This window comes from Elaeis guineensis, chromosome 13, assembly GCF_000442705.2.
Source record: "Elaeis guineensis isolate ETL-2024a chromosome 13, EG11, whole genome shotgun sequence".
Classification (NCBI taxonomy): Eukaryota; Viridiplantae; Streptophyta; class Magnoliopsida; order Arecales; family Arecaceae; genus Elaeis; species Elaeis guineensis.
The window spans coordinates 2,010,456-2,036,353 of record NC_026005.2 but is presented as its reverse complement, the minus strand read 5'-3'; the positions used below and the strand labels follow the sequence as shown (position 1 = coordinate 2,036,353).

General features: G+C 35.6%; 1 protein-coding gene across 4 annotated transcripts in view; it reads right to left on the bottom strand.

The window, feature by feature from the left end:
- Positions 1-3,618: 3,618 nt before the first annotated feature.
- Positions 3,619-25,898, bottom strand: part of LOC105060872 (uncharacterized) — a 57,020-nt gene continuing 34,740 nt past the window's right edge. Inside the window, exons 8-18 of one of the 4 annotated variants that reach the window (XM_073247585.1) lie at positions 24,960-25,086; positions 24,748-24,828; positions 18,562-18,660; positions 18,323-18,418; positions 17,991-18,065; positions 16,242-16,361; positions 13,920-14,048; positions 8,389-8,466; positions 6,200-6,286; positions 4,051-4,137; positions 3,619-3,940 (exon numbers count right to left, since the gene is read on the bottom strand). In XM_073247585.1, coding sequence (XP_073103686.1) covers positions 3,890-3,940; positions 4,051-4,137; positions 6,200-6,286; positions 8,389-8,466; positions 13,920-14,048; positions 16,242-16,361; positions 17,991-18,065; positions 18,323-18,418; positions 18,562-18,660; positions 24,748-24,828; positions 24,960-25,086 — 1,030 coding nt within the window. In that variant the 3' untranslated portion in view covers positions 3,619-3,889. Of the gene's footprint in view, positions 3,941-4,050; positions 4,138-6,199; positions 6,287-8,388; positions 8,467-9,964; positions 9,984-12,547; positions 12,596-13,919; positions 14,049-16,241; positions 16,362-17,990; positions 18,066-18,322; positions 18,419-18,561; positions 18,661-24,747; positions 24,829-24,959; positions 25,087-25,898 lie in introns of those variants that run through there. The other 3 variants (XM_073247586.1, XM_073247588.1, XM_073247587.1) reach the window with 3 other exon arrangements.

Here is a 25,898-nt window from a genome sequence, read left to right as displayed (position 1 = left end):
AATAATCAAGATACCTACACACCGGTCATTAATGTACAAACTTGTGACATGAGCTTCTGTATTATATGTGTAATAGTAAAAATCTGAGTCAAGAGAACGTAGTTCAAGATCTGGTTCACTTCGCTTCCTTCAGATTGATACTATTAATACTAAATGAAGTTAAGTCTTAAAAGATACTTCACCTATTGTACAATATTTATACCTAGCAGAAAATTATTTCATATTATTAATTTTAATTATATTGAAAATTTTCAATTTTGAGGGAGATTGTTGGTTTTGAAGCAAAAATAAAAATTCAAAATTTTCTCCATCCATTTCCAACCAAACCTCTAGCTTTCATGAAGTCTAGTCCCATATTGGAAAAAAGAAAAAAGGGAAAGGGGTTTATTTTGAAGACCCTTCTTTTGGGCCTATGAATATGCATGCGGGGTCCGGCCCGTCTGGCTCACATATGCATGATCGCACCTGCATTTGCGGCATGGCGGGGCCTCCATTTTATTTCTCCAATCTTTATTTTTTTTGTTTTTTGAATATTGTGTTTTTGCCCGTTAAGATTTGTTAAGTTATTTTCGCCCATTTTGCGATCAGTAAAGTTGTTTCTATCTATTTTGTGATTTGTTAAATTATTTTTTGTCTATTTAGACTGGATGGTTACGAGATTAATATTGAATTAGCCACTCTGTGGGCCTATAAAATGATACTGTGGTGGAGGGGTTTCGAGGCAGAAAATACTCACTACTCCTTCCTCTCTTCTGATCTCGTTTCTTCTTCTCCGCCCAATATTTTTTTCTTCAAAATTTTTCTTGATCCTTTGATCATTTATTTGCTAATTGAAGCTCTGTTATTCTCTTCACAGTCGTGCCCACAGGAAAGGTCTCCGGTTGTATTTGGGGTGGATTTCTTGAGTCTGATCTCACACAAGGATCACAAATTACCTAAGATAGTACATTGCACACCTTCGATCTGTAAGTTTTAGATTAATTTAATATTAATTTAATATTAATTTTAAATTGATTTAATGTTAATATATGTTTGTTAGTTTAATTAGATTGCAATCAGCTCTTATAAAAAATAAAATTTTTAACATGTGCATTGTCCCTAGTAGAGGGAGAGAAGCAATAAGAAGAAGAGGAGCAATTCGATTGTAGTATTGACAACAGGTGCACCTTAAAACTTACAATAACTACGGTTCGATCAATCAACAGAACCTTAATCTTGGATGTTATCAAGAATAAAGTATAAACTTATTTGTGTTGGATTGTACGTAACTACAATATGGAATTTATTAATGTAAATAAAGCATAACATAGGGTATAATATTAAAAAAATATTAAGAAAATTATAGACAGACAAATTAGTTATACTCCTTTTATCAACAATCTAGTGGTGGTTTGCTATTACAATCTTAATAATCTGAAAAGATGACAACCACGATATCGACCCGTACTGGAGTGTTCCAAAATAATTTAAGGCAAGGTGGCACTACTCTGATCTTTTCCACATAATTGGATCAATAAGAAAGAAGACCTCTCTCAATCTACTCAACTTGAATTTCTCTAAAAAAATTTTTTAAAAAAATAAAATAATTATAAAAATAGGATTTAAATCTTTCTTTCATTGATGATTTAAAATCAAGGTATACAGTTTTTATTTATAATATAAGATTCGCTCTCGCATAATTTAGATCGGATTTCTCGTACTAATTCTAATAGGATTCTCTTTCCTAAAATAAACATAACTTGCAGAAACAAATTTAAAAAAATTACAAAAATTTTAAAAATAAATCTCAACTTTTGTATTAACTTTTCCTTCTATTTTGCTATCAATTCTTCTCAGATTCGAAAATACACTTGATCAGCCTTATTTGAAAAAAAAATTCAATTTGATCGGTCCATTTTAGACTTCAAATGATAAAATTTGAGCTTGATTGCTAGCTGCCACTAAATGATGGGGCATTATTCGGTAAATCTCAAAAAATTATGTAATTTTTTAAAAAAATAATATCTCAATTAAACGCAATATAACCAAATTATGATCTTCATAAATTTGACTTACAACTTAATTTCTTTCACTGCTGAATCTTGTCCACTAGTACATATAGTAGCCAAAATAGTTCATTAAATCCGATGATCCTCCTAAATTAGAAAATGATCGTCATCTTTTTTTTTTAAATTGAAATAATGCTCCATCATCGTTTAAAATAGTGTTGTTTTAGTTGAAAGAAAAAGAAAATATATTGAAGCTACTCGTGGGACAACCCAGCATGGTTATTAAGCTCGGACAAAACTAGCTGATCAAACTAGAGAAGTACTGAACTAGCTCAATTTTGTTATCAGACCTAAAATTGCAATCGATCAGGTAGAAATTGGGTTAAATTGGAAAGTTGTCAAAAACACTGAAAGATTTTCAAAAATGGGTTCAGCGAATAGATGGAACCAATTTTAATTAGTAGAATAGTACAAAAATATTTAAAGATAAATTTGGGCCTCTAACATCCAAAATGGTCACAAATCCCCCAACCACCATAACAAAATTTATTATAATAATTCTTCTTGATGATTTATTAAACTTGTAATTTGCTTTAAAAAGAGCAAGATTGTCATATCTTCTAATAATGAATTATTTTCAATCAATTATGTTTCTTTTAGATAGGAAAAAAAGTATAGACTTTTTTTTTATTAGAAGGAGAGCAATGTGAATTCCCACCTTGCTCACCAATTTTATTCAGAATAGGAGTTCAGAGTACAGACTATCAATTTACAAAGTGAGAAAGATACAAAAATAGGAGGATATATATTACGATCCGAAAATAAAGCAGTAGAGACATCCACTGTAAAAATCTGAAGCAGCCTTTCCAGCATGGGGAAGGATAAAGAAAGGAGAGAAGGGGAGACTCACAAGAAAGTATCAGTAAATTTACCATTTATATATACTTCATATTATTCTTTTGGATATTTTTAATAATTTGCTTTTTAGATAACCAGAATACCAATAAATCTTACATATTTTCCTACATCACATATACCATACCTTACAATTTTTTTAAGAGACGATTCATAATATTTTCTATTTATGTTGCACTAAAAAGACTAGTTTCAAATGTAGATCTGCATGACCTAAATATTAATATTTCAAGTAAATTATTTTTTTCAATGTTTGTGTATACTTTTATAATACAACTCATTTTCCATACTTCTTAACATTTTATTAATATATTTAAGTTATCAATTTGACCAATTAACCCAGCAACCGATCCTGGACCATCATTGGTTTAGGTTTAGTAACTATGATATTCTTCATGCTTCTTCAATAAGTAAGAATATTTTTTTTGTAATACAACATGATTTCTATATTTTTATTGTTAATTAATATATTTTATTTATAAATACAGTCCAACTAATGACTTGGCACTCGGACCAGTGATCTGATAACCTTCCCCTAAATTAATAACTATAATACCCGGCGACTAGCTTCTCTCTCTGCGCCTCTCTCTCACGTCTACACATGTTTGTCGGTCATTGGTGGTGCATCTGGAATTAGTCCATTAATTCCTTGCATAATCTTAGTTCCAAAGATGGGCCACCGAAACTAAATAACAAAGCTGAAGGGCCACCGATATTGGTTAAAGAAAATTCTCTCTTTATTGCTCTATTTTTACCACCAGACATCTTACAGTTGTTTGTTGCTCATTCACATTGAGCTCTTATTCCAACACTACTTCCAAACACTCTGTAGCAATTAATTTCTTACCTTGATAGACCATTTCCAGATCAAGGTTTTCCTGAAATATTTTGATCAACATGGAGGACAAGTCCGTAAGTATTTGAGGAGACACCAAACAATATTGATGCTGCTAGCTTAACATTTGACAGATTATAATGCTCATCACTTATAGCTTTGCTGATTTCTGATTGAATGCTGGATCAACGCACACAACAACCTGCAATTTGTGTTTTCTCCAAATTAGGAAATAATTATTCTACTGATACTTGAGAAAGAGTAAACTTAAAAGATGAAAAAGGAAATGTAGATTCTTATAAGTTGAATTACCTTGCCAAGGCTTTCACCAGAATGGAGATACTCTACCGCATCTGCTACAGAATCAAGACCCAAAAATTTCTTGGGATCCACTGCTACCTGCAGAATGCAATTTATTTAAAACAAGCAATTTGATCTGCGAGGAGCTATGACATGCATCTCTTCTGGATATCATTGATATTAGCCAAATGTACACCTAGAATGTAGGTGTTGTGCGGTGTCATGTTTAAGCTGGATAAAAATTGTTCCCAACACTTGTTTGTTAAATTCAGCAGTAAACTCTGGTGTTTCTTTTGGGGGCTCATAAGAGGCTACTTGTTAGTTTGCTCTTTACATTGGAAATACATGAAACAGAAAGACAAATATTATAAAAAAACAAAATGAGCTAAAGTTGCACAGGTCTCTCCCCAAGGCTCCAGGGTCAGAATATGAACAACTATGCCTCTCTCTCTCTCTCTCTCTCTCTCTATCTCTGGTGCTCACCTGCCCATCCCTCCTCTCCTCCCCGCCCCCTCTCGCTCTCTCTCATCTGGTTCTTTTCTCAGGTACATCACTTTTAAAAATTGGCCCCCCATCGTCACAGTCTGCCATATATACATATATGTACATGTACATGTATGCGTGCGTGCGTGCATGTACCTCTCTCTCTCTCTCTCTCTCTCTCTCTCTCATGCTCGCTTGCCCATCCCTCCCCTCCTCCCCCTTCTCCCTCTCTCATCTAGTTCTTTTCTCAGGTCCATCATTTTTTAAATTTGGCCCCCATGGTCACAGTCATTCATTCATTCATTCATACAAGTTCAACAATATATCTCAAAATTCATGTCATATAGGTGTGATAATATGCTCATTTGCAATTTTTTTCGCAGAAGCAAACTATGATTACTATGTTTTGCAGCCATCGTACCTCTAAGAACCAAACTTCTTTCCATCGGAGAATAAAAAAGTAAAAAAGCCCCAATCTCACGTTTCTCCTTTTTGTATCATTTATTTGAGATGGCAAATATGATATGAATTAGAAAACATCCTCATGTTAAATATTTCTTCATGCAATTTGGATATATAAAATTGGAAATTACCAATCTTTATTTGCTGCTAGGTTAATGAGTTATTCCTTTTCTTTAGTTAGAACAAGTTTAAAGGAACCAAAAAAAAAAAGGATCATGCTTTAGTTTTTGGACCTTTGCCGAGTCCTTCTAAACAACATCTTGTAGTTTAAATTGCATGTTTTATATATATTCATACTTGTAGCATATGGTTAGAAGAGTATTAGATGCATGTTTTAGGTGTCCTATTTTTGAAAAATAACTGAGAAACGCCTGAGACAGTTCCCAGATATTACAGGGATGAGAGAGAGAGAGAGAGAGAGAGAGAGAGAGAGAGGGCCGTCACGTTCATTCTTTTTAATAATTTTTAAACTTTTCACTGATGAACATGATGGATGATTAACTTTATAGTTCATGACGTAAATGCTATTGTACGGGCTTTGGAGTATGGAATATGGACTATGTTATTGTGTTATGAATGTACTTTATGATTGCCTTCTGACGTGTGTGTGAGGTGTTGTAATCTCTCTCATTATTTGCTGTATCAGCAATCCATGTCATGTCATATCAATAATTCTTACCCATGTCCATGCTTCGTTGCCATAATTTTTCAAAGTCTATATCTCACCCACTTGAAACCTCAAAGATCCAAAAATTTTGAATAAAGACTAGATTAGAGGAATCAAAAACAGGTAATTTTTTCTACCAAAAAAAAAAAAGGGTAAATTTTATTGAAAGCTTATAAACTAGACCCCCACCCAGTGTGCAGCTAAAAAAAATCAATATCATAACACACGTGAAGAAATATAAGAATTGCCAGAATCATATTAAAAGAATTAATGGTTCAGTTAAAAAAAACAAAGTATAGATGTAAAAATGTGAACACAGCCATTTGTATATTCAGTAAAAATACAAGTGGAGAAATATGTTGCTCCAAGAACTAGAGCCTATTCCTATTTGACAAGGTTTTTCTAAGTTGCTAGCATATATTTATGAGTAGGAGGACTCTCTTGAGTCACTACACCTTTACTGGCTGATATCAGCTGGTCAGCCAAAATCATTGTCCGAGTGAGAACCAATTCTTGACCATATTATGATCTCAGGATTATAGAGAGTACCTTAAGTTTTCCCGAAGAGTAGAGATCAAAGAGCCTGTCAAGATGTTCTTGCCACAAATGAGCATATTGAACCAGGAAAAAGCCAGCCTGTCACAATAACAGCCCACAAATGAGACTTAACAAAAAGGATTTGTTTAAAAAAGGATTTGTTTAAAAAAGAAAAATTAATTGAATGTAATAAATTATTAAGGCAGTCATCTTAACCAAGACACTATGCTAATGTATCATGTAAGGCAAGTGCAGAAATATCCTCTAGCTGTGCAAGCAACTTCAGGACTGTCAGCTTTTAAACTCGATAGTATGGCAACCTAACAGATAAAAGCAGTCCAGCTCCAAGATGATTTGATCATCTTCACATCATGGACTCGGTATAGGAGTTGTGATGAGGAAGTGCAATGTTACAACAACAATTATGATAGTGCTTATTTAGCAAAGCCATATGCTTGATTTGATGGAAAAACCTAAAAAAAGTTAAGTCTATGAAAGTAAGTTCAGTAGATAGTTCATGGGAAGAGCCTAAAATACATGCCTCGATGCACCGCCCAACGGTCAAACATTACAAAAGCCAGCAACTGAATGAACCTGAGGCTCCATAAGAGTGCAAAATAAGACAGATCCTAATATGCCAGGAGATCCTAAGAGATGTAGAAGAGAAAAATAAGGTAAAGATGCCTAAAGAAGGCATCAGAAACCTGAAAGGTTGGAAAAAGATAAAGACCATAAACAGTCCCGGCTTGCGATAAACTAGATACGGAAACACATTCCCCCTTTCCTTCATTGCTATAAGGAAGCCCCCCAGGTGATCTACAAAATCAATTATGGCCACAACTCATAAAAAATTGATGGCTCGAAGAAGTCAGACCAGACTACCTTGAGCTGACATGGTTGGATATGCTTATAACGTCTAGGCCTTCAACCTTGGAAAATGATTTTAATCATTAATTTGAGGCCATGGCATTTGAGAATCTGTAATACGAACTCTTCAACTATTGCAATATATTGGAAGTTCATGGAAAAAACTAGAAACAACAAGCAAACTAGGATCTGCAGGTTTTCTGACCCACTCAGAATATTAAGAAAGAACAATCTACTCAAACTTATTTATCATATCATTTGAGAAAAAATAATACTCCAATCATAGTCATAAGTCCCTTACATGAATCATGTACAAAATGTGTCTTGCAATTTTCTTTATTTTTGAAATCCTGTGAAAAAATATTCCTCATATTATTTATGTCAAGTCAACAAGTATTTATGAAATATTTCAATTCCTTAAACTCCCTTCTAGTTTTCTGTACAGTTTACTTAGTCCTCTGTTAAAGATTTATTCTTGTGAAAACAAGGGTCGTAAATTTTTTTTCCAATCTGCCTAACCAAACAGGCCTACCCAGGTAAAAGCCACATCTGGATACCCTTGTTTGAGAACTGGGTCCAAAAATCGAAATCAAACCCTCATGTTTAGGTCTGCAAATGTCTGAAATTTATTTATTTATTTATTTTTAATACTATAGGGCTTAAAATTCATTCTTGGTTAGGTCCAGGTTAACCAAATTAAAACAAGAAAATTTGAAATCCTTTTGTTTTGTACTGTGCTAATTCACTATATGTGTTATATTAGGTCAGATTCAATGTTGACTGATGTAAAATATATAAAATTGGTTTGGTTTCAGATATATCTTTCCAATATATATGGACTCAAGTAAAGGTTGGATAGAAAGGCATAGCTTAGGCTATTGTCTGACCCAGAAGCAGTTCTAGTGACCCTAGTGAGTACTTCTCCTTGCAATCTATGTAAACTCCAAGCCTTTTCTCATCAAATATGGGTTTCATCCATAGGATTATCAAACCATTGATACCATCAACAAAAGAATTCAAGTGCCAATAGTTGTGCCGCTAAAATTGGGCATGGCACGATAGAATGCTGTACTGGGCCATGCCGAAGCAGCATGGATTGATATGGGCCAACAAGGGTTGATGCACCGATATGCAGGATATCGCGGCACATGCATGCCCAGTGTGGGCAACAGTCCAGCAGGGCATGACAAGGTCTGCATGGACCAGCCAGGAGCAACACTTCAATCCTTGGTCAACAATATATAGTTGCAAAGTCCAGCACTAAAGCATGAGGAGATGAAATCATAACACATCCATAACTGATCATGTGTATGAAAGTTCAGAATAGGACATACCACTGTTTGGCTTTTTGCAAGAATCTTTTCACAAAGCCCAGTATATGGCAACGGTTTCCATCCATGTTCTCCTTGATACTGAAAAACCAATGAGTTGACTAATGATAAAGCTAAATGAAAGAATATATATTAGAATAAATTACAATCTCCTAATTGATCATGCATTAATAGAAATGTTTTAGTTGAATGAATGCTCCTGGTAACAAGAAAGGAATTGTAAATATTTCAAGCAAAAATTAGAGTTTATAGAGCAAGTTCTGCTATGCATGCCATTGAAGCAATTTAGTGAAGGTGGAAGAATAGCCTTGGAACCCATAAAGGTAGGAATAGCCTTAAGTATTTGATTGAATAGCTTTTGAACTAAACGGGATGCTGAGTGCATCCAGTATCAACTAATGCTTATTTTATCTTGAATTTTGAGCAATACAGCATGAACAAGATCAAAAAAGAAACTGACACTAGCACAAAATTTTTATTTGTCAGTAATAAATGAAAAGATAACAGGTAAAAGTTGCTTAGAAATTCTGGAATTGTCATGCAAGAATAATGTCTTCCAGAAGGCAGATTCCATGCAATAATAATGAAAATCCTCCTCCATATCATGAAAATCCTGCCTTCCTTGACCATCGTACCCTCTATCAAACTCATACCCATCATATGCGGGTCATAAAGGTGCAATAGGTGCACAATGTGTGCCTTAAGGTCCGTACAAAATCCTTCCCATGGAGTGTGCTCAACAACTGGCATCCTATGGTGGTTGCCATAACTGCTGGTCTAGGATGATTTCTAGACAACATGCTCTAAATCCACTGGATTTTACCTTAGGTCATGCTCATGCTCGGGCTCATGCTCACACCAAAGATGGTGCTCATGCTAATGCTCGTGGTTATTCTTGCTTTCAAGACAAGGCTGCAAAAAACCTTCTCCTCTCTCAGTGGTCCCATCTGCTCTGGGACTAGAAATGATCTCCAAAGATTCTAAACAACCATTGACATTCATGAACTCACGAACTACTTGATCCTGTCAGACTTGCATGGCATCTGGCCATTAGCAACTTTCCCATAACATGCCTCTCTTCGTCTATCAGTCATACATCCCCTATAAGGTGTCCTGCAATGGGTGGCCATGATGCAAACCTAGGCTTTGATACCAAAATATAATGTACAACAACCCTAGAAAACCTAATAATTAATGCCACATAAATATGATAAATGCTAACCCAAACTTATGCAAACCTAAATGCTATGGATGTAAGTATTTGAAACTACAAGGCTTAGGATTCAAATTATAATCTATTCTGATGCAAAGATGATGCTTGATATAGATGCTAAATGCTACTAGCTGAAATTAGATTTGGACAATAGCTATTCACAATTAAAGCATTTCACCCTGCAACAAAGTATTAAACATCAACCAAATTCTTTGAAGGATACAAAGCAACGGAACCCTGTTCGCTAGGTGAACAAACCGCAGTGGCTGCTCAAATCCAGTTTGTTCCCATTTCTTTGCTCATAGATCATGAAGGACGGATACAGGACCTTTCCAGTTATAGAAGGAAATGCGACACTCCATAGACTGTTAGCAATCCTGATTTACTGCAAGGTTTTCCAGAACCAAAGAAAGAGGGATGACAGGTCTGTAGAAGTTGCAGATCTAATTGGATTCAAGATAGGTGTGTAGATTTATCAAAGTGATTATTATGGACTGGCAACAAGGGAAGAGGGATGTTTGCTTTAAGCTATCATATGGCACAAATGAAGAAAACCACAAAAAAAAAAGAAAAGAAAATAGAAACACAGCAAGGAGATATTATAGAAAAGGAAGAAGAAGAGAAAACAAACGAATCTCACACCAGTCCAATAGGGAATCATTCCCCAGGGCCTGATACCCATATTCCACAGCTCACATGCGTAAAAAAGAGAGAGAGAATGTTGATTTCTTAATGGAAAATTCTGCACATAATGCATAAAAGCTCAAACAAAGAAGCCATAGAAGGCACAATGCTGTAGCATTATTGTTCACACTCGTTCCATACACAGTAACTTGCCCCTTATTTAATTCCTAAAATGCCCTCTTGTCTCTTTAATAGCACATGTGACTTGAGTAGTCACTTAAATTAACAAAAAATGGACTAAAACAGAAAATTAATTTTTTTAAAAAAAAGTGACATTAAGACCTGATATTCGATAAACTCCAATAATACACAATCATATACATGAAACACCCATCATGGTGCCAGGTCATCCAAGTTTATCCAGAGGCTCAGATGTTTCTTTGCTTGCCTTTTGTAGACTCAAAATCTATTGCAATCCCCATCACTAGCCAATCAGTCAGAAATTTGTCATTCACTCAACATTTCATGTCCCATCCATTAGTGCACAAGGGAAACAAAATAGGAAGAAATAAGAATAATAAATGACAATAAGACTAGTCAAACTAATACAGCAGCACCGCACAAACTTTTAGCTAGCACAAGTAGACGTAACCAGATTTAGCCCAAAACTCAAGATTTCCCAGAAAACCACAGATAATAACTGAGAGTTGCAGCTTCCCATGACTATCAAGCAAATAGAACATTGGCATAGGCTGGACTCATGCTTTGAAATGCAGCAACAGAGACACTGAGAGATGCAACAGGCTTGACTCCTTAAAAAGCAAGATCCCAATGCTTGAATATTGAAACCATCCAGCTAGGTGAACTGGTGAAGCTCCATCACTTTTTGGAAGCTTTCCTAGAAAAACACAGCAAAAAAAGACAGATAAAACAGAGAGCAGCTCCCATTCCATAGGTGAAGAGGTAGCTTCTAGGAGAAGCTAACATGAAGTCAAACTTTCCACTTAACTCCCCTCCAACAACAAATAATTACAAAGCACCCCAAATTTACACCTCAAATTTTGGTCCTCTCAAGAGACGGACTGGCACTCAAAAGTACTCTAAATATGGCAACTGAACCTGATCAATACCGGCACCCAAAATAAGAAAACTACCCCTAATCACAAACTGAATTTCTGGGCACCCAGAGTACTAATTATACCAAAATATCTCGCCAAGCTAAAAAGACCTCAATTCCGCTCAAGCATTTGCCTTGAAAGCCCAACACAAGCCTTCATCTAGCTTCGTGAACTCTTCTTCACTAAGTGCTATCCATAAGTAGCATGTTTTTCAACTTAACTAAGAATCTGATAAGTGTTACTCTGAGTGTTGACTACACATATATCTTCCACCCTATTTCTTCTTTCTTTCCTGAAATAAGCTGGTTCTTGTCAGCACACTGAGAGTCTCCAAAATCTTTCCTAAAAGGAATTCGGAATACCATGTAACTCAATATAGAGAATCGCTTAAAACAGTCAAATCAAATCTTAATGATTTCATATAGAGAGTCACCTAAAACAGTCAAAAATCAGACCTTAATTATTACATGACTTGTCAAACCCAACATATACCTTAGATAGGACTCTTTTGCACCAATTTCACTTAAAATAGTACTCTGAAACCAACTCTAAAAAATGCCAAAGAAAAACATTCAAAAATATGTAAAAAATTTTGTCCTCGTTCGCTTTAACTGTGGGAGATCGCATCCATGAGATATCTTGAATGGTGCCCACACACAATCTTCCCTGTTGGATCTCTAGAAATTGATGATGGAGTCTCACAAGCAATCTTGAAATCAAAACATTGGATGACAACTCTGGTGCATCTTAATCTGCTGTTTGAAGGCTCCCAATCAGCTAGTGTACACTATAACATGAGGAACCATGGAAACTGGCAAAGAATGGGTCATTATAGCAATGATCTGAATATTAATCACCGTGTAAGAACTAATTTTGCTTTCAACAATCAAAAGTTCTGGATGCTCCTTTGATGGCACCATAATTTGATAAACTTGTTGAAAATCCCCTTGTAGCTTGATAGGATCGCTGTTGAGTTATTCTTCCATCAAATCATTATTTGTTTGATCTTTGCATGACAAATCCTCAGTTTTTGGCTCTTCTTGCAACTCAGCATGGGCTTGTGTTGGAAAATCTGCTTCGGAACCTCTAAATGATCAGAAATCAATCCATGTGATGCACGACACCTCGGGCTTTTACAAGTGCTTGTCACAAATCCTTTGTCGTTGCAAGATCATTTTTGGGAGATATCATATCATAATGCATCCGCCCAGACACCGTTTTCTCACATTTGATATGTTGATGAAAGGCACCAAACCTGAAACTAACTCCTTGTTTGTTAACATGATGATGAGGGAGAGAACAAGGATGCAAAGAAGATCAAGACAAAGAAAGGAAGAAAGAATAGGACCCTTTAGGTCCAATACCAAATTGATGTAGGACAAACTAATGATTGCCTACATATGCATGGATGGTCACATGGATGAGGTTATTCCAGGTTTCCAGAGATAAGGTAGAAAAAGAAATTTGGCTCTTATGGTCAAATAAACTTTTCCTGGGTTTCAGTGACACAGAAGGATAGGAGGAACAATACTTTAATGATTTTTAGACTAGATAAGAACTTTCACAGTTGACCTATAAGAGAAAATCAGCAAACAGTGCATGCAATCTTTTTAAACAGGAAACAGATGATTTATGAGATTGTTGAAGATGAAATTAAAGAAAGAACTGAGATTAGCTTAGGAGAGTAAGCGACAATAGAATAGAGAAGAAGAAGAAGAGAAAAAGGGACAAAAGGAGCCTGACCTGGCCAATCAGAAATCTGTCATTTATTCAATAATTTTACCTACCATCCACTAGAGGTCAGCCATCAAGCCTTTTTACAGATTTTATATAACTTGATTTTCAAGTAAACTATGACACTTAATGACTCAGAAACAAATTTCCAGAATTTTTCATAAAAAAAGAAAAATTATGAATATCACATAACCCGGTATAGAAAGACACCTAAAACATTCAAAAATCAAATCCTAATGATTTCATAACTTATCTAACCGAATATATACCTGAGATAGGATGTTTTTGCACCAATTTCACTTAAAATAGGGCTTCTAAAAATAGGATGTTTTTGCACCAATTTCACTTAAAATAGGGCTTCTAAAACCAACTCCATAGATCCACACAACTATATTTTTTGTCCTTTATCAACCAGTGCCCATAACACAAATCCTTCAAGAGGAGCTTCCGAATATAGCTACACCATGTAAGAAGAGAGATAACATCTTGAGTTCTTGACCAAGCTTTTCGGATGTTCTATACAGTGAACAACAGTTTATTTGCTCCATGCAGGGAATGGGATTCATTCTTCAAAGTGAAGAATTTAGTGCTTCTTTTGCTTGTTTTGCATCATATTTAACTGATAATTTCCTCATCCAAATTTATATTACCATAGCAAAATTGAGTACAGAGTGAACGATCAGTCCTTATTCTATCATTGCTTCCAGGATGTCCATAATAAGTACCATGTCAGTTAAATTACACAATAAAAATAAACTATGACAAGTAGCACGATGATAACCCCATCAAAGCAACAATTTTAGAATCCACAGAAATTAAGAAACTAAAAAAGTATAGAAAACTACCTGAGAGATCATTCCAATTATAATAAGTCGTCCATAAACTGCTAGAGCATTTAAGCATAGATCAAACATGTCTCCACCAACAGATTCATATATGATATCAACACCTTTTGGAAATTCTTTCTTCAGCACCTGAAGCAGATGAATGTTCCAGTCATCACTGTCATTACAAACAATAAAATGGGGTTGTGGGAAGCAAAATTTCAATAGCATGATGTTAATAATTTTCATGAGCAAAGCTACTTTCAGATTAGAACTTAGGAGAACAATCATATTAACCACCTAACCAGAAATTTACAAACTACAAAAGGTGTACTTTGTTTTTGTGATGCAGGTGAAATATAGTAAACATATGAAAAATAAAAACTGAAAAAACATGTTGTAAGGGTTCCTTTTGGGGAAAAAAAATCCTTGAGTTGTTATACAGTACGTTCCAGAGTTCATAAATGACAGAATCAAGAACTACAGAAGATGAATTTTTATACTTATAAATTATAATAACATAGAATGTGTGTGAAGGAAGTGAAAGAGTTGCAACCGTGCAAATCAAATTTTAGAGAAGTAGAACTCGGAAAAATCCGGTCCGTAATTATCCACCACTATGTTTCAACCATCATAAGTTAACAGGAGGATGTGACCCCCCTACAATTTTCAATGCATTTTGATGATGAAAGGAAGTATCAATAAAGCATCGCTACCAGTAAAAATGTTCTGTGATGAAGATCACTTTTGTTAAACAAAATTATCAATGGCTTAAAATAAATCATCAACAACTTTGCTCCAGCAAATAGAAATTGGTTAAGGAGTTGGACCATACAGCATATATCTTAATAAGTGGATTTGACAGTTTGAATGTTCGATACAAATTTTTATTGAAAAAGGGTGATAATTGACCAAGGCAAATGTATGGGAAACTTTCGCATGAATTGTAAAGTGAAAAAGAAAAATATATCACTTTAACAAATAGTTAGATGAAATTACTCACTTTTCTTCCTTCTGAACACATGGAACTAAGAGTGTAGAAGAAAACTTTCTTCTTTATTACGGGCTGTGGAAAATTCCTTCATGGGTTTCCTATATTATCTAATACCTGAACAGTCAGTCAAAGTTAACATGTAATCAACCAGAACCCTTCACAGAATGTTGCCTTTGAACAAAAAAAGGAAAAGAAAAGAAAAGAAAAATTTGCTATCAGCTCTCCACAACCTATTAACAGCTACATATATATGACCATTTTATAGCCCTAGAAACAAGCTTATGGTAAATTTCTCTAGAAAGAAAAAGAAACTAGCTAGCGTTAATCATGCCTATTATTATGTTTCTATTTTGGATTCATTATTTTTATTGTCATATGTTTCATCTATGAAAGGCCTTAGCCTTTTGTATCTTAAAAATGGTTTCAACTTTCAAGTGTCAGCCGTGCCAGTCCGTGCTGGCTGGCACATATCGTGCTGTGCTAGTGCTGGAACCTAGAATAGGTTGGCATGACACCTATTCAACTCTTGTTTTAATTTTTTTAGATGAAGCATACTGCAATCCTGTTTCAGGACACTCATGATCTTCAAATGTATAATAATATATTTTAAATTTAAGAATGCATTTTAACATCCATTTCACAAAAAATAGTGGGAATACCATGTTAAGCAACCTTAAAAGACACATTACTGTCAACAGCCTATGAGACTACGACATCATCCATACAATTTAGAGGGCAGTAAAGTCTGTTTAAAAATTCCAAATTACAATATAAAGAAATACATAGCCATGAATCAGATGTACCGTTGCTATATGCACCACAAATCACCGAGACAAGCGCATCTCTTTTAAGTATGTTACTAAGTTAATGTTAAACAGCATAGCAAACAATTTTGAAAAATCAGATGAATAAATCAGATGCCTTTTAATGGTGTCAGTACAAGAACAGATATGCCAATGAGTAATGACATTAGCATAACTGATGATAAGTAATATGTTTCAAATCAATCATTCTACATTAACACCATTGAATGGGCCTGTACTTGATTAATAACATCTATATGAAACAGGGCTCATGTTACATGAAAATGAAAAATGAAGTTAAAGATATTGATACCAGTGAACAATCTTATAGTAAGCCTTAGATATTTTCAGATGCCTCTATTGGAGGGTATAACACATTAAAACAGTAATTCTACCAGCAGAAAGAAGGACCAAACCTTCCCATAGAACAATGAAAATTCAATTAAGTATCGATCTTCAATTGAAAATTATAACTATTCATGAACATGTTGTAGAAATGAAACAAAAGAAGACAGAAGAATAACTTCTAAGATGTAAGAGACGTACAGCTTTTATATTTTCCCTCTTATAATCTATAACACGGTCAACCCCTAAAGACCTCAAAAGTGCAGCTTTTTTTTCACCTCCACAAGTTGCAACCACCTTGTTTCCTGCCAATTTTGCAAGCTAACACAACACATTGAAGATAATTTAGGAACCATAAAGTCACATAAAACTGGCATGCGAGCTAACCTATTCTATACACATTTCAAATAAGATATATAAAATTCCTATCTGTACAGAATAGTTCTCCATTAAGCTTCCAACACCCATTTTACTTTTTACACTGCCATAATAATATAAAAATGTTTCATCAATTATATATATTAGAAAAGACTTACGGAATATATCTAATAATTGAACTTCTCAAAACATTTTTGAAAGGAAAACAGAATAAATTCTGAAATATAAAATGGAAAAGCCAAGATTCGCTGTATTCATACTGAAGCCCGGACCAGTTGGTTGGCAATACAGTTCGGTATGCCCCCCTACCATTCCATACTGGGCACAAACCAACACCGCAGGATGGAGGGAGAAGGAAAGAGAAAAAAAGAGGGGGTGAGGGAAGGAGAGGGAGAGGAAGAGAGAGCCTTCAGAGGTCCATCGAGGCCACCGTAGGGCCGTTGTGCCTGCTGGAAGGCCGGTGACGAGTGGGGGAGGAAGAAGGAAAGAGAGGAAAAGAGAGGGAAGGGGAGGGAAGGAGAGGAGAGAGGAAGAAAGAGCCTCTGAAGGCCCGATGAGGCCGTTGGAGGGCCAAAGGTGGCCGATCGAAACAAGGGCAGAAGCCCTTGTTTCTTGTTCTTTTTTTTTTCTTTTGTGTGTGTGTGTGTGTTTGTGGGGGGGGGAGGACTACACAGATAAACGAAATAAACAGTATACTTTCCGCAATAAATATGATCACAGAATTTATCTTGATTTAGATAGAATTGAATAATGCAATCAAATCAAAATACCATCTAAAAATGGATAAAAACATTGTAGGGTTCAAATCCAAAACAAAAACATCTTTGCTTCCATATTTTATGCCTGCATTACAAACAAAAGCCAAAAGCGCCTTTAAATTCTTTTTCCCCTTTTTCCCTCAGAAACATTTCGATGCAAAGTTCCTCTTGATTAAAATAACAGACAAAGTGTTTGGAACAATTAAGGATAGCCTGAACTTTTATTGAGGCTGATTTGGATGTAGAATACCGCTATCCTTTAAAGGAGTTATTAACAAAAGATAAACACGATAGATTGCTAAATTGTAGGAAAAAATTAATTTGCTTGAAGCATTTTTCACAAGAACAAGCACATAATTCAAATCATGAAATTGCTCCTAAACTCATCTAAGTCAAATAAAAATTGTCATTATAATTGTACAAGTTTTGGCATTAATGCACATGCTTTAGTTAGGATATGCTAGCTGTAGCAACTGTCACATTCATGTGAGTGACCATCTTACCAATTAGAAATGTTAACCATGAGGATTGATCATTCTCTCCAGCTCTGTGCTTATGCTACAACACTATATTGATACAACATGAATTGGTATTACAGGACAATCCTTAATTATCATTAAGTCCTCAATTTCGACATTCGACATTCGACATTCTCTTATTCCATATGTGCTTACGGTTTGATTTCCTGTTTGCCATTTCTTCCCGCAACCATAACAATAGAGCAAAATGCCATGAGCAAAGCTGATAATGATGTTTCAAAAGATGAAGATGGCATTTAATCAAGAATGAGAAAAATCTTGCTGTAGCTGCTGACCTGAACTGCAAACTGTCCGGTCCCACCAGCCGCTGCTGTAACTAAAATTGCTTGTCCAGATTCCATTTGTCCTGCCTAGAAGTACAGCAAATACTTACATGCATGAACAGCAAGAATCAATTATATCTTGATATTTTAAATATAATAAAGAAAAAATACTAAATCTTATGAATGCCTGAGATACATGATGATCACATAATGACCTGATATCCATTGTTTCAATCACAAACATGCTGATCGACAGTATGGCAACCAAACTCCAAATATTGATATATAAAATGAGTACAGTTTCCGCACAAGCACATATCCAGACCTTAAAACTTATGACATACCTTTTCTAGAGCAATTGAAGCTGTCAAACCTGATGTTAGCATTGCTACAACCTCAGGATCTGGTCTAGGTACAGGAAGAAGATGTTTTGCAGGAACCTGCAATCAAAAGTAAGATATGTAGTAGTAGTAGTTAATTAACACATTTGAAATACTAGAAGAATGAAATAGAGTGTCAGAAATAACATCAAATAAGGATAAAATTAAAAAAAAAATGTAAAAGAAAAGTAGTACTGTAGTACCATTGTGAACTCAGCATAACTTCCAAAAGTCATAAGAGCAACAGGAGTGCCAACTTTTATATGCACTGAATCACCAACAGCTGCAACTATGCCCACAGCCTGCAAAAAGATGATGTGAAGATTTGGCAAGGGAAAAGAAGAGATAAATGCACTATGCCTCTGAAAAATTAATTAGCCAGTGCCAAGATTGTCTAACTGTGATCAAAATTGCTATACTAAATTGAGCAAAAATGTTCTGTTTTAACTGAAACATTTTAATTTTAGCAGATACTCAACCTTAGGGTCATCTCTGGATCATGAACACCAGATAGATATTCTCAAACATATCGTGTTTCGTTCAGCCTCACTACTGGGTACCATAAAGATCCTTTGCTATCATGAATTTTGACTCTACTTACTTTAACTACACTTCCACCAAAAACCTTACCAAAAGGTCATTCATATGATGATCATGTGCTCTATTCACTCCTTAATGATATACCATTCCACATTGCTGCTGGGATCCTATGATCCACAAACTAGCTGGATCAAAGGGTGTTAGGCAATCTGGACTCAACCCCTGATCCGGATCAGTTTGGATTGTAAAACTGGGACTGAAATGCCAAATCATGGATTCTACAATCCTTTGGATCAAAAAACCCCGATATAGGTTGTGTTATTACGTATTAAAGTAATTAGAACATACATCATTTACTATCTATCAATTCATTTCACTACAATAATGGCTAATTCATCATTAGTAAGCTTCAAACACATAAAATAAGCAATCTCCTTAAAGTTTCATCAGTTCTTTGGAGTCCAAGACCTATACTCAAACTTGTTTTTCTTCAATTTTCTGAAACTTAGTTCCTTGGCTCCATACCATGTTCTACCTCAAAGGATAACCAAATCAATGCATTTAATGGGCAAAACATGCTTTTGTTGGTTGTAACCAAAATATTTCTAAAGTAAAGAAGAAAAGTCATTTTCAAGATGCTACATAAGGTTCAAGATGTGAATAAGGGAGGGAAATCAAAAAGCAAAAGAAGGTGATTTTGTATATTAAACCTGATAATGACGATTATGATGGTGATGAAGACATTGCATTTCTTTCTTTGCTTGATATGGCTGTATCTATGGTTTTACTTTCAGGTCAAATGGAGATATCTAATGTACCTATAGAGTAAAACTATATGAAATAATTAAATATGGTTTTTGGACACAGGGTTAGTCCCTGCATTATGAATCAGGTGGTTCAGGCCATATCGAACCAATCCGGTCAAGAATCAGGACAGTTTGGGCAGCCAAAACAATTCAGTCCCTTAAATAACCCCCGAGCCCCCTCCCTCCTGTGACCTCTTCGACTATTCAACATCTCTCTTCCCTCCCTCCCTCTCCCCCCCCCTCTTTTTCCTCTTCTTCTTCTCTCCCCACCCCCAATTCTCCTAGGGTTAGGGTTTTCTCTCCCCCTCCCTCCCTCTCTCTCTCCTCCTCCCTCTCCCTCCTCCCGCTCCCTATTTCAGCACAACCTGGCATGGTATAGTACAAACCAAATACCATACCGAACCAATTGCCCACTAGTACGAGCCATGGTATCAATCTGGCAGATCTTGCTTAGGCATGCCATTTATAGGTTTATAGTTGTTAAAATATAAGGTTTTTATGTTTTAATATAATGGTTTCTTAATAACTACTCATTTGATCTACAAACAAATCATAGAATTGCTTGGACACAGACATGAAAATAAGATTCAAACACCTATCCAGGTGTCTAACTTGATGATAGAAAAAGAGATATGGCAATAGATAAAAAATAATTGTAACTAGATTATATATCAACCTTTTAAAAATATAGAGTAGAAAACATTAAAAGACATTATCTATTAAGGTGTTTGTGGGTACATGTTTCTCATCCAAGCTCCAAAATGAGCTCAAGGATACAAGAAAATAATAGCTTAGAAAGTTATTTTAATTGTCCACATCCTTGTCTATGACTAGAGATTGAAAGTAAGATACGCCTACTCACCAATGTCATTATGGTGGCTCATTGGGAAAGTCAACACTCCATTGTTCTTTGGAAAATGCAACTAAAGAATTAAATAACCACAACTCTTGACACATATCCAGCTCATGAATATTTATCCAACATGTAGTTGGAAGTGAGTCTCCATGTGACATATATCATGCTTGTCAACTTTTCATGTTGTTCTACCTTTTTGTTCAATGTTCAAAATAAATCAGAAAGTTCATGATCTACGATTAAGTATTTAAATCTTAATCCAATGTGATCTCACTCCCTATCTGATTTATGATAACACTGGTCTTGTATCTAAACTATACGACATTTATCGATTATCATATGACTAGTCGTATAATTTTTCTTTTTTTAATGTCAATAGTACTTGTGATCATGTAGCACTCCAAAGGAACCACTTCTAATCCACCATACTACAAACAAAGATATGCCGAACCAATCGATTTAGGGCATACCAAACTAGATTGGTCGGTTACCGACACAATTGACCCCTACAAAATGGCTTATTGCATCTCTCTCTCTCTCCCCCTAGTTCAAAGCCAACTAGCATCCCTGCAAAGCCCCTAGCATGTCTCTCCCTCTCTTTCAAGGTCCACAAATCATTGGATCTAGAACCAAGGTTCGCCATCTTGATATTAGACCCCATACCGAGAAAATTCTATTATAGTATTGTTATGCAGTTCGATACGGTATGGTAGTATCAGTATGGCATACCAGTATGGTACCGGTATGGTATGATACATCTGTATTAGGCAGTACAGCAAACCATGTCCAGAACTTTGAGCAAACCATGTCCAGAACTCTCAAAGTTCTATGTCCATGGCGCCAATCTTTCTCTCTCCCTCTTTCCCTCTCTCTCGAGGTCCCCATCATTGGATCCGGAGCTCTCGAAGCTCCCTGTCAACTTCGGTTCTCCCCCCCTCTCTCCATCTATCTCCAACTCTCTCTCCCTCCCTCTCCTTCTTCTGCTCACCCCTCTCCCTCTCCCTCCCTCTCTTCTCAAAGCTCCCCATTGATAGGGCCTGCCCCCCTCTTCCTCTCACACCCTCCCTCTCCTTCCTCTCCACCTCTTCCCTCTCCTATTTCAGCACACCCTAGCATGGTATGAACCTATACCATACCGAACCAGTCATCGACCAGTACAGCTCCTGGTACCGATTCAAATTTTGATTCAAACTTTATCAATCTTATCTATTTATCACTTTTTTAATTAATAGGATCGAGATAAAAAAAATAGCTTTCTCTAGACAATCTCCACCCTTGCTTGCAGAACTAGAATCCCACATATACCCAAGATTTTACGTCCCAACGGGATGGGAGGCATCCCGGCCATCCCATCCTGTTTCCGTGAGAAATGAGGCCAAGACGGGTTCAAGATGCCTAAACCCAACCAAACAAGGAGAGAAAAAGAAAGAGACAAGAAGGAAAGGAAGAAATGATGAAGAAAAGAAAAAAAATGAAAGGAAAGAAAAAATGAAAAAACAAGGAGAAGAAAAGGAAAGAAAAAGGAAAAGAAAGAACGGAAGGTAAAAGAAAACAAAGAACAGAAGGAAAGAAAGAAAAAAAGAAAAACAAAAATAAAGAAAGAAAAGAAGAAAAGGAGAGAGATAGAGGACATCTACCAAGATGCATGATCGAAACTATTGTCGAGACGGGACAGGACAAGAAAGTATCCCATTCCATGGAGAACATAGGATACCTCCATCCTACGGAATTTAAAACCTTGCATATACCAACTATATTTGTAGTTACATAGCTCACTTTGGTAGGGTTATTCTTTTAGACTTGGTTAGTAGAATCTTTCTCCCACAATTTCATTGCAATGTTCACCTCTTGCCAGCCTCATCAACTATTTTATATAGAAATAGCAAGCATACAATTTCTATAGAGTTCAAGGTAGACAGAATGCTATTGGAACCACCCCACTCTTCCATCCATATTATTATTACATTAGTATTTTGCAGCATTAAATCTGAATATAGTAATAGCAGCGGCATGTTGTCTGCTAAAATTATATCAAATAGCTTATGAACAATAATCAACAGCATACAGCCAACGGATGGAAATCAGAAAGTCTGCCTACAGCATCCATCCATCATGATGGTTGGATGGATGGATGCATGCATGATGCGTGCATGCATATGTGTGTGTGTGTTACACATACATCCATTTTGGCTCACTGATAAATTTTGGTGGCAGTAGAAAGTTCATATCCTGATCACAAGGTGGGCAATACTTTTCAGGAATGGCAAGGACTTCAGGTATGTCTACAATTAGATGCAAAGACATTGTCGTTGGATATAGATTGTTAAAGAAATAGAAATTTTGCAATAGCAGTATGACTCATTTATAGAGAGAGAGAGATAGAAAGCAAGTGAGAGAGAGAGTAACTTGGCTACACTTGAGTAGATCTCTACTCAGATCCGATCAAATCTAGATCGGATGATACGGATCCCACATTGATGAACTACTTATGCACCAAAAATCATGTGATTTGGAGACTCCTAGCCCATACATCAATTGGTTAAAAAAATTGGACAGTTTAACTAACATGAAACAAAAAATACATGCTTTTTTCACCACTTAATGCATGAGCTAGGGGTGTCCAAATCATTTGATTTTTTGTATTAACAACTTCGAGATAGTAGATCACATCCAATGGCTTAGATTATTGATGAGAGACCGCCATCATCAAATTGCATCTGAATAGAAATCCATTTGAGTATAACCAAGTCAATATCCCCCGTCTCTCTTTATATGTATGTATGTATATTATTTTTATATACACTGCTACTGAGAGATGCCATTGGTACTGGAAAATTTCTATATAAATGTAGACATGTTAACATGGTCCATGTACAACATCAAGCAATGTAATAGTGAACAAACATAAGATAATGGTCTTTGCAGGACTTCTGTGGCACAAAAACTGAAATGCTTAGGTGCCACAGCTTGCGCACATCATCACCCCATCATGCCTTTTAAGTAAATAATTTTTATTACTTGGAAACTAAAGCCTCTAGAAATCAATTGATGGTTGACATATGCAAGATTGGAAGCATGTCTAAGATGTGCAACCAGCACAGGCATGACACACTAAGCAAAGTTTCAAAATCCAATTCTGGACTAGAATCGGTTAGGAATTGGGTCCATACAGCAATGGGACAAAACTGCACGAACACTTGAGAAGGTCTAGCATCCTAGTAATTCACTTGGATGCCCATACTATTTGTTCTTTCCCACTTTTTCCTCTTGTTTGTTGTTTTCAGTTGTTGTTTAGATGCCTCTTAAGGTTTGTTAAGGTCATAATTTAGGATCAGGGAGGTTTTTGAGCCCATGATTAGATTTATGATGTTGGTTCTAACAGCAACCTGTCACTTTTTTAACTTTTTGTTTTAACGCATCTATTTGGAATAGTAAATGCTACTTGTGATAGGTTTTCTCCATCTTTTGTTTCTTAGGGAAGAGAAAAGACCTCAGGCACCTCTTTCTGATACATCTTGGTTGACATCAATGAGTTTGGGCCAGCAATCACCAGCCTGATTTGTACCAGATTGCCAAGCAATACCAAATAGGGCAACTTGTTGTTCCATATAATGTGGTCCTAAACCTGTCCCAAGACCCAACATCTCACTGATCTGATCCAGAACAGTTGATATGGACTAATATAGAGCATGATTTTGATTCTCGATGGTTGATACTAATGATTTTTGGGAAAGCTATATATTTTAGTGCACAACCCCCTCCCCACCCTAACACACACATGCACCAAAGTGGGGAAATGAAGGTACAAAGATCAACAGATTAACCAGATCAAGACAAGTATGACAGGAAAAAGAATACATTTATAAAAATCCTAAAGAACAAAAGCATCAATATGACACCAGGAGAACAAAAAGAAAAATTCAGGAACAATTTGAACATTTAGCAGGTTTGATAAAAGAAAATAATTTACAATTTAGATGAAGAAAAAGAAATAGAAAATGGCACACAAAAGATGGCAATTATAGTGCATGACTAATATATTGTAAAGTAAATATCTTTAATAATAATGAGTTTGATGCTACAGCATCAACAAACAATTGCAGATGTAATGTAAACAAGTGCAAGGTGCAACAGTACAATATGTCAAAAAATTCATATACTCATGTAGAGGTTAAGATCTTACAAACCTCAAAACCAGCATCAAATGGAAGGCGTGCAGCAACTTCATTATTATTGCCACCAAAATAACGCCCCGAGCTAAAATTCACCTATGATGCATGCAATCGACATTATGCAAGAAAGTTAAGGGCCATAAAGAGCATAAAGAATCAAATAAATATTCGTTGGTTTTATCTACAGCAAAACTGGTAATGTAAATTGCAAAATATCAATAACTTACATCACTGGCATTTACACCAGCATAAATGACCTTCACGAGAGCATGCTCTGGTTTAATGGGCAAACTCAACTCAGTTCGAACAATGCTAGTAGCACTTCGGAAATTATGACTCAGAGTGTGGACAACTCTAACAACAAGCAACAGAAACAAAAACATAAATGTCAATAGATAAAAACATGACTAGATAATTTAAGAATTGATAATTAATAGAAAAGGAAGAAAAGGAACTAAAATGTTAATTAGAGAATTTTAGGTTTAGCAGTAGAAATTAAATGAATATGAAACAACTAATATATCAATTAACACATGGTCACAAAGATCATCCAAGAAGTATGACACATCTCAAATAGTTTTCCGTTGTTCTAGATGGTTATGTGATCTTTGAGTTATTTCAAGTAAGAAATCAGTTACATCAGCTAAGAACAGTAAACTGTCCCCTGCAAAAAAAGAGGGGGGGGGCGACGTGGGACTAAGAACCATAAACAGCAAATCTTTTTCGATGCATGATGAACATACTCAAGATTCCAAGGCATAGCATTCATGCCTACACTTCTTTATATTTACATTGCATGTTGCTTTCATTAACATGTACCATATGGTAATAGAAGCATAAGAGATGCTTATATTTGACATGTAAAGTGGGGGAAATACAATCAAATTCCACTCATAGTATTTTAATTTGATAATGATAGCTACAGCTATCATGCATTACCGCATCAAAATGAAGTCACCTATGGATCATAAGCCTCGTTGATTTTTCACAACTAGCCATGAACTTCACATAAATCATCCAACTGATTAAACCAACATTCCTGGCAAGGACAATTGGCACCAAAAAGAGGAGAGACTAGAAGGAGAGAACCAAGGTTCATCGTTTCGGTACCAAATCATGTACTGATACCATCCTATGACAGTGTTGGTACATAATACAGTATGAGA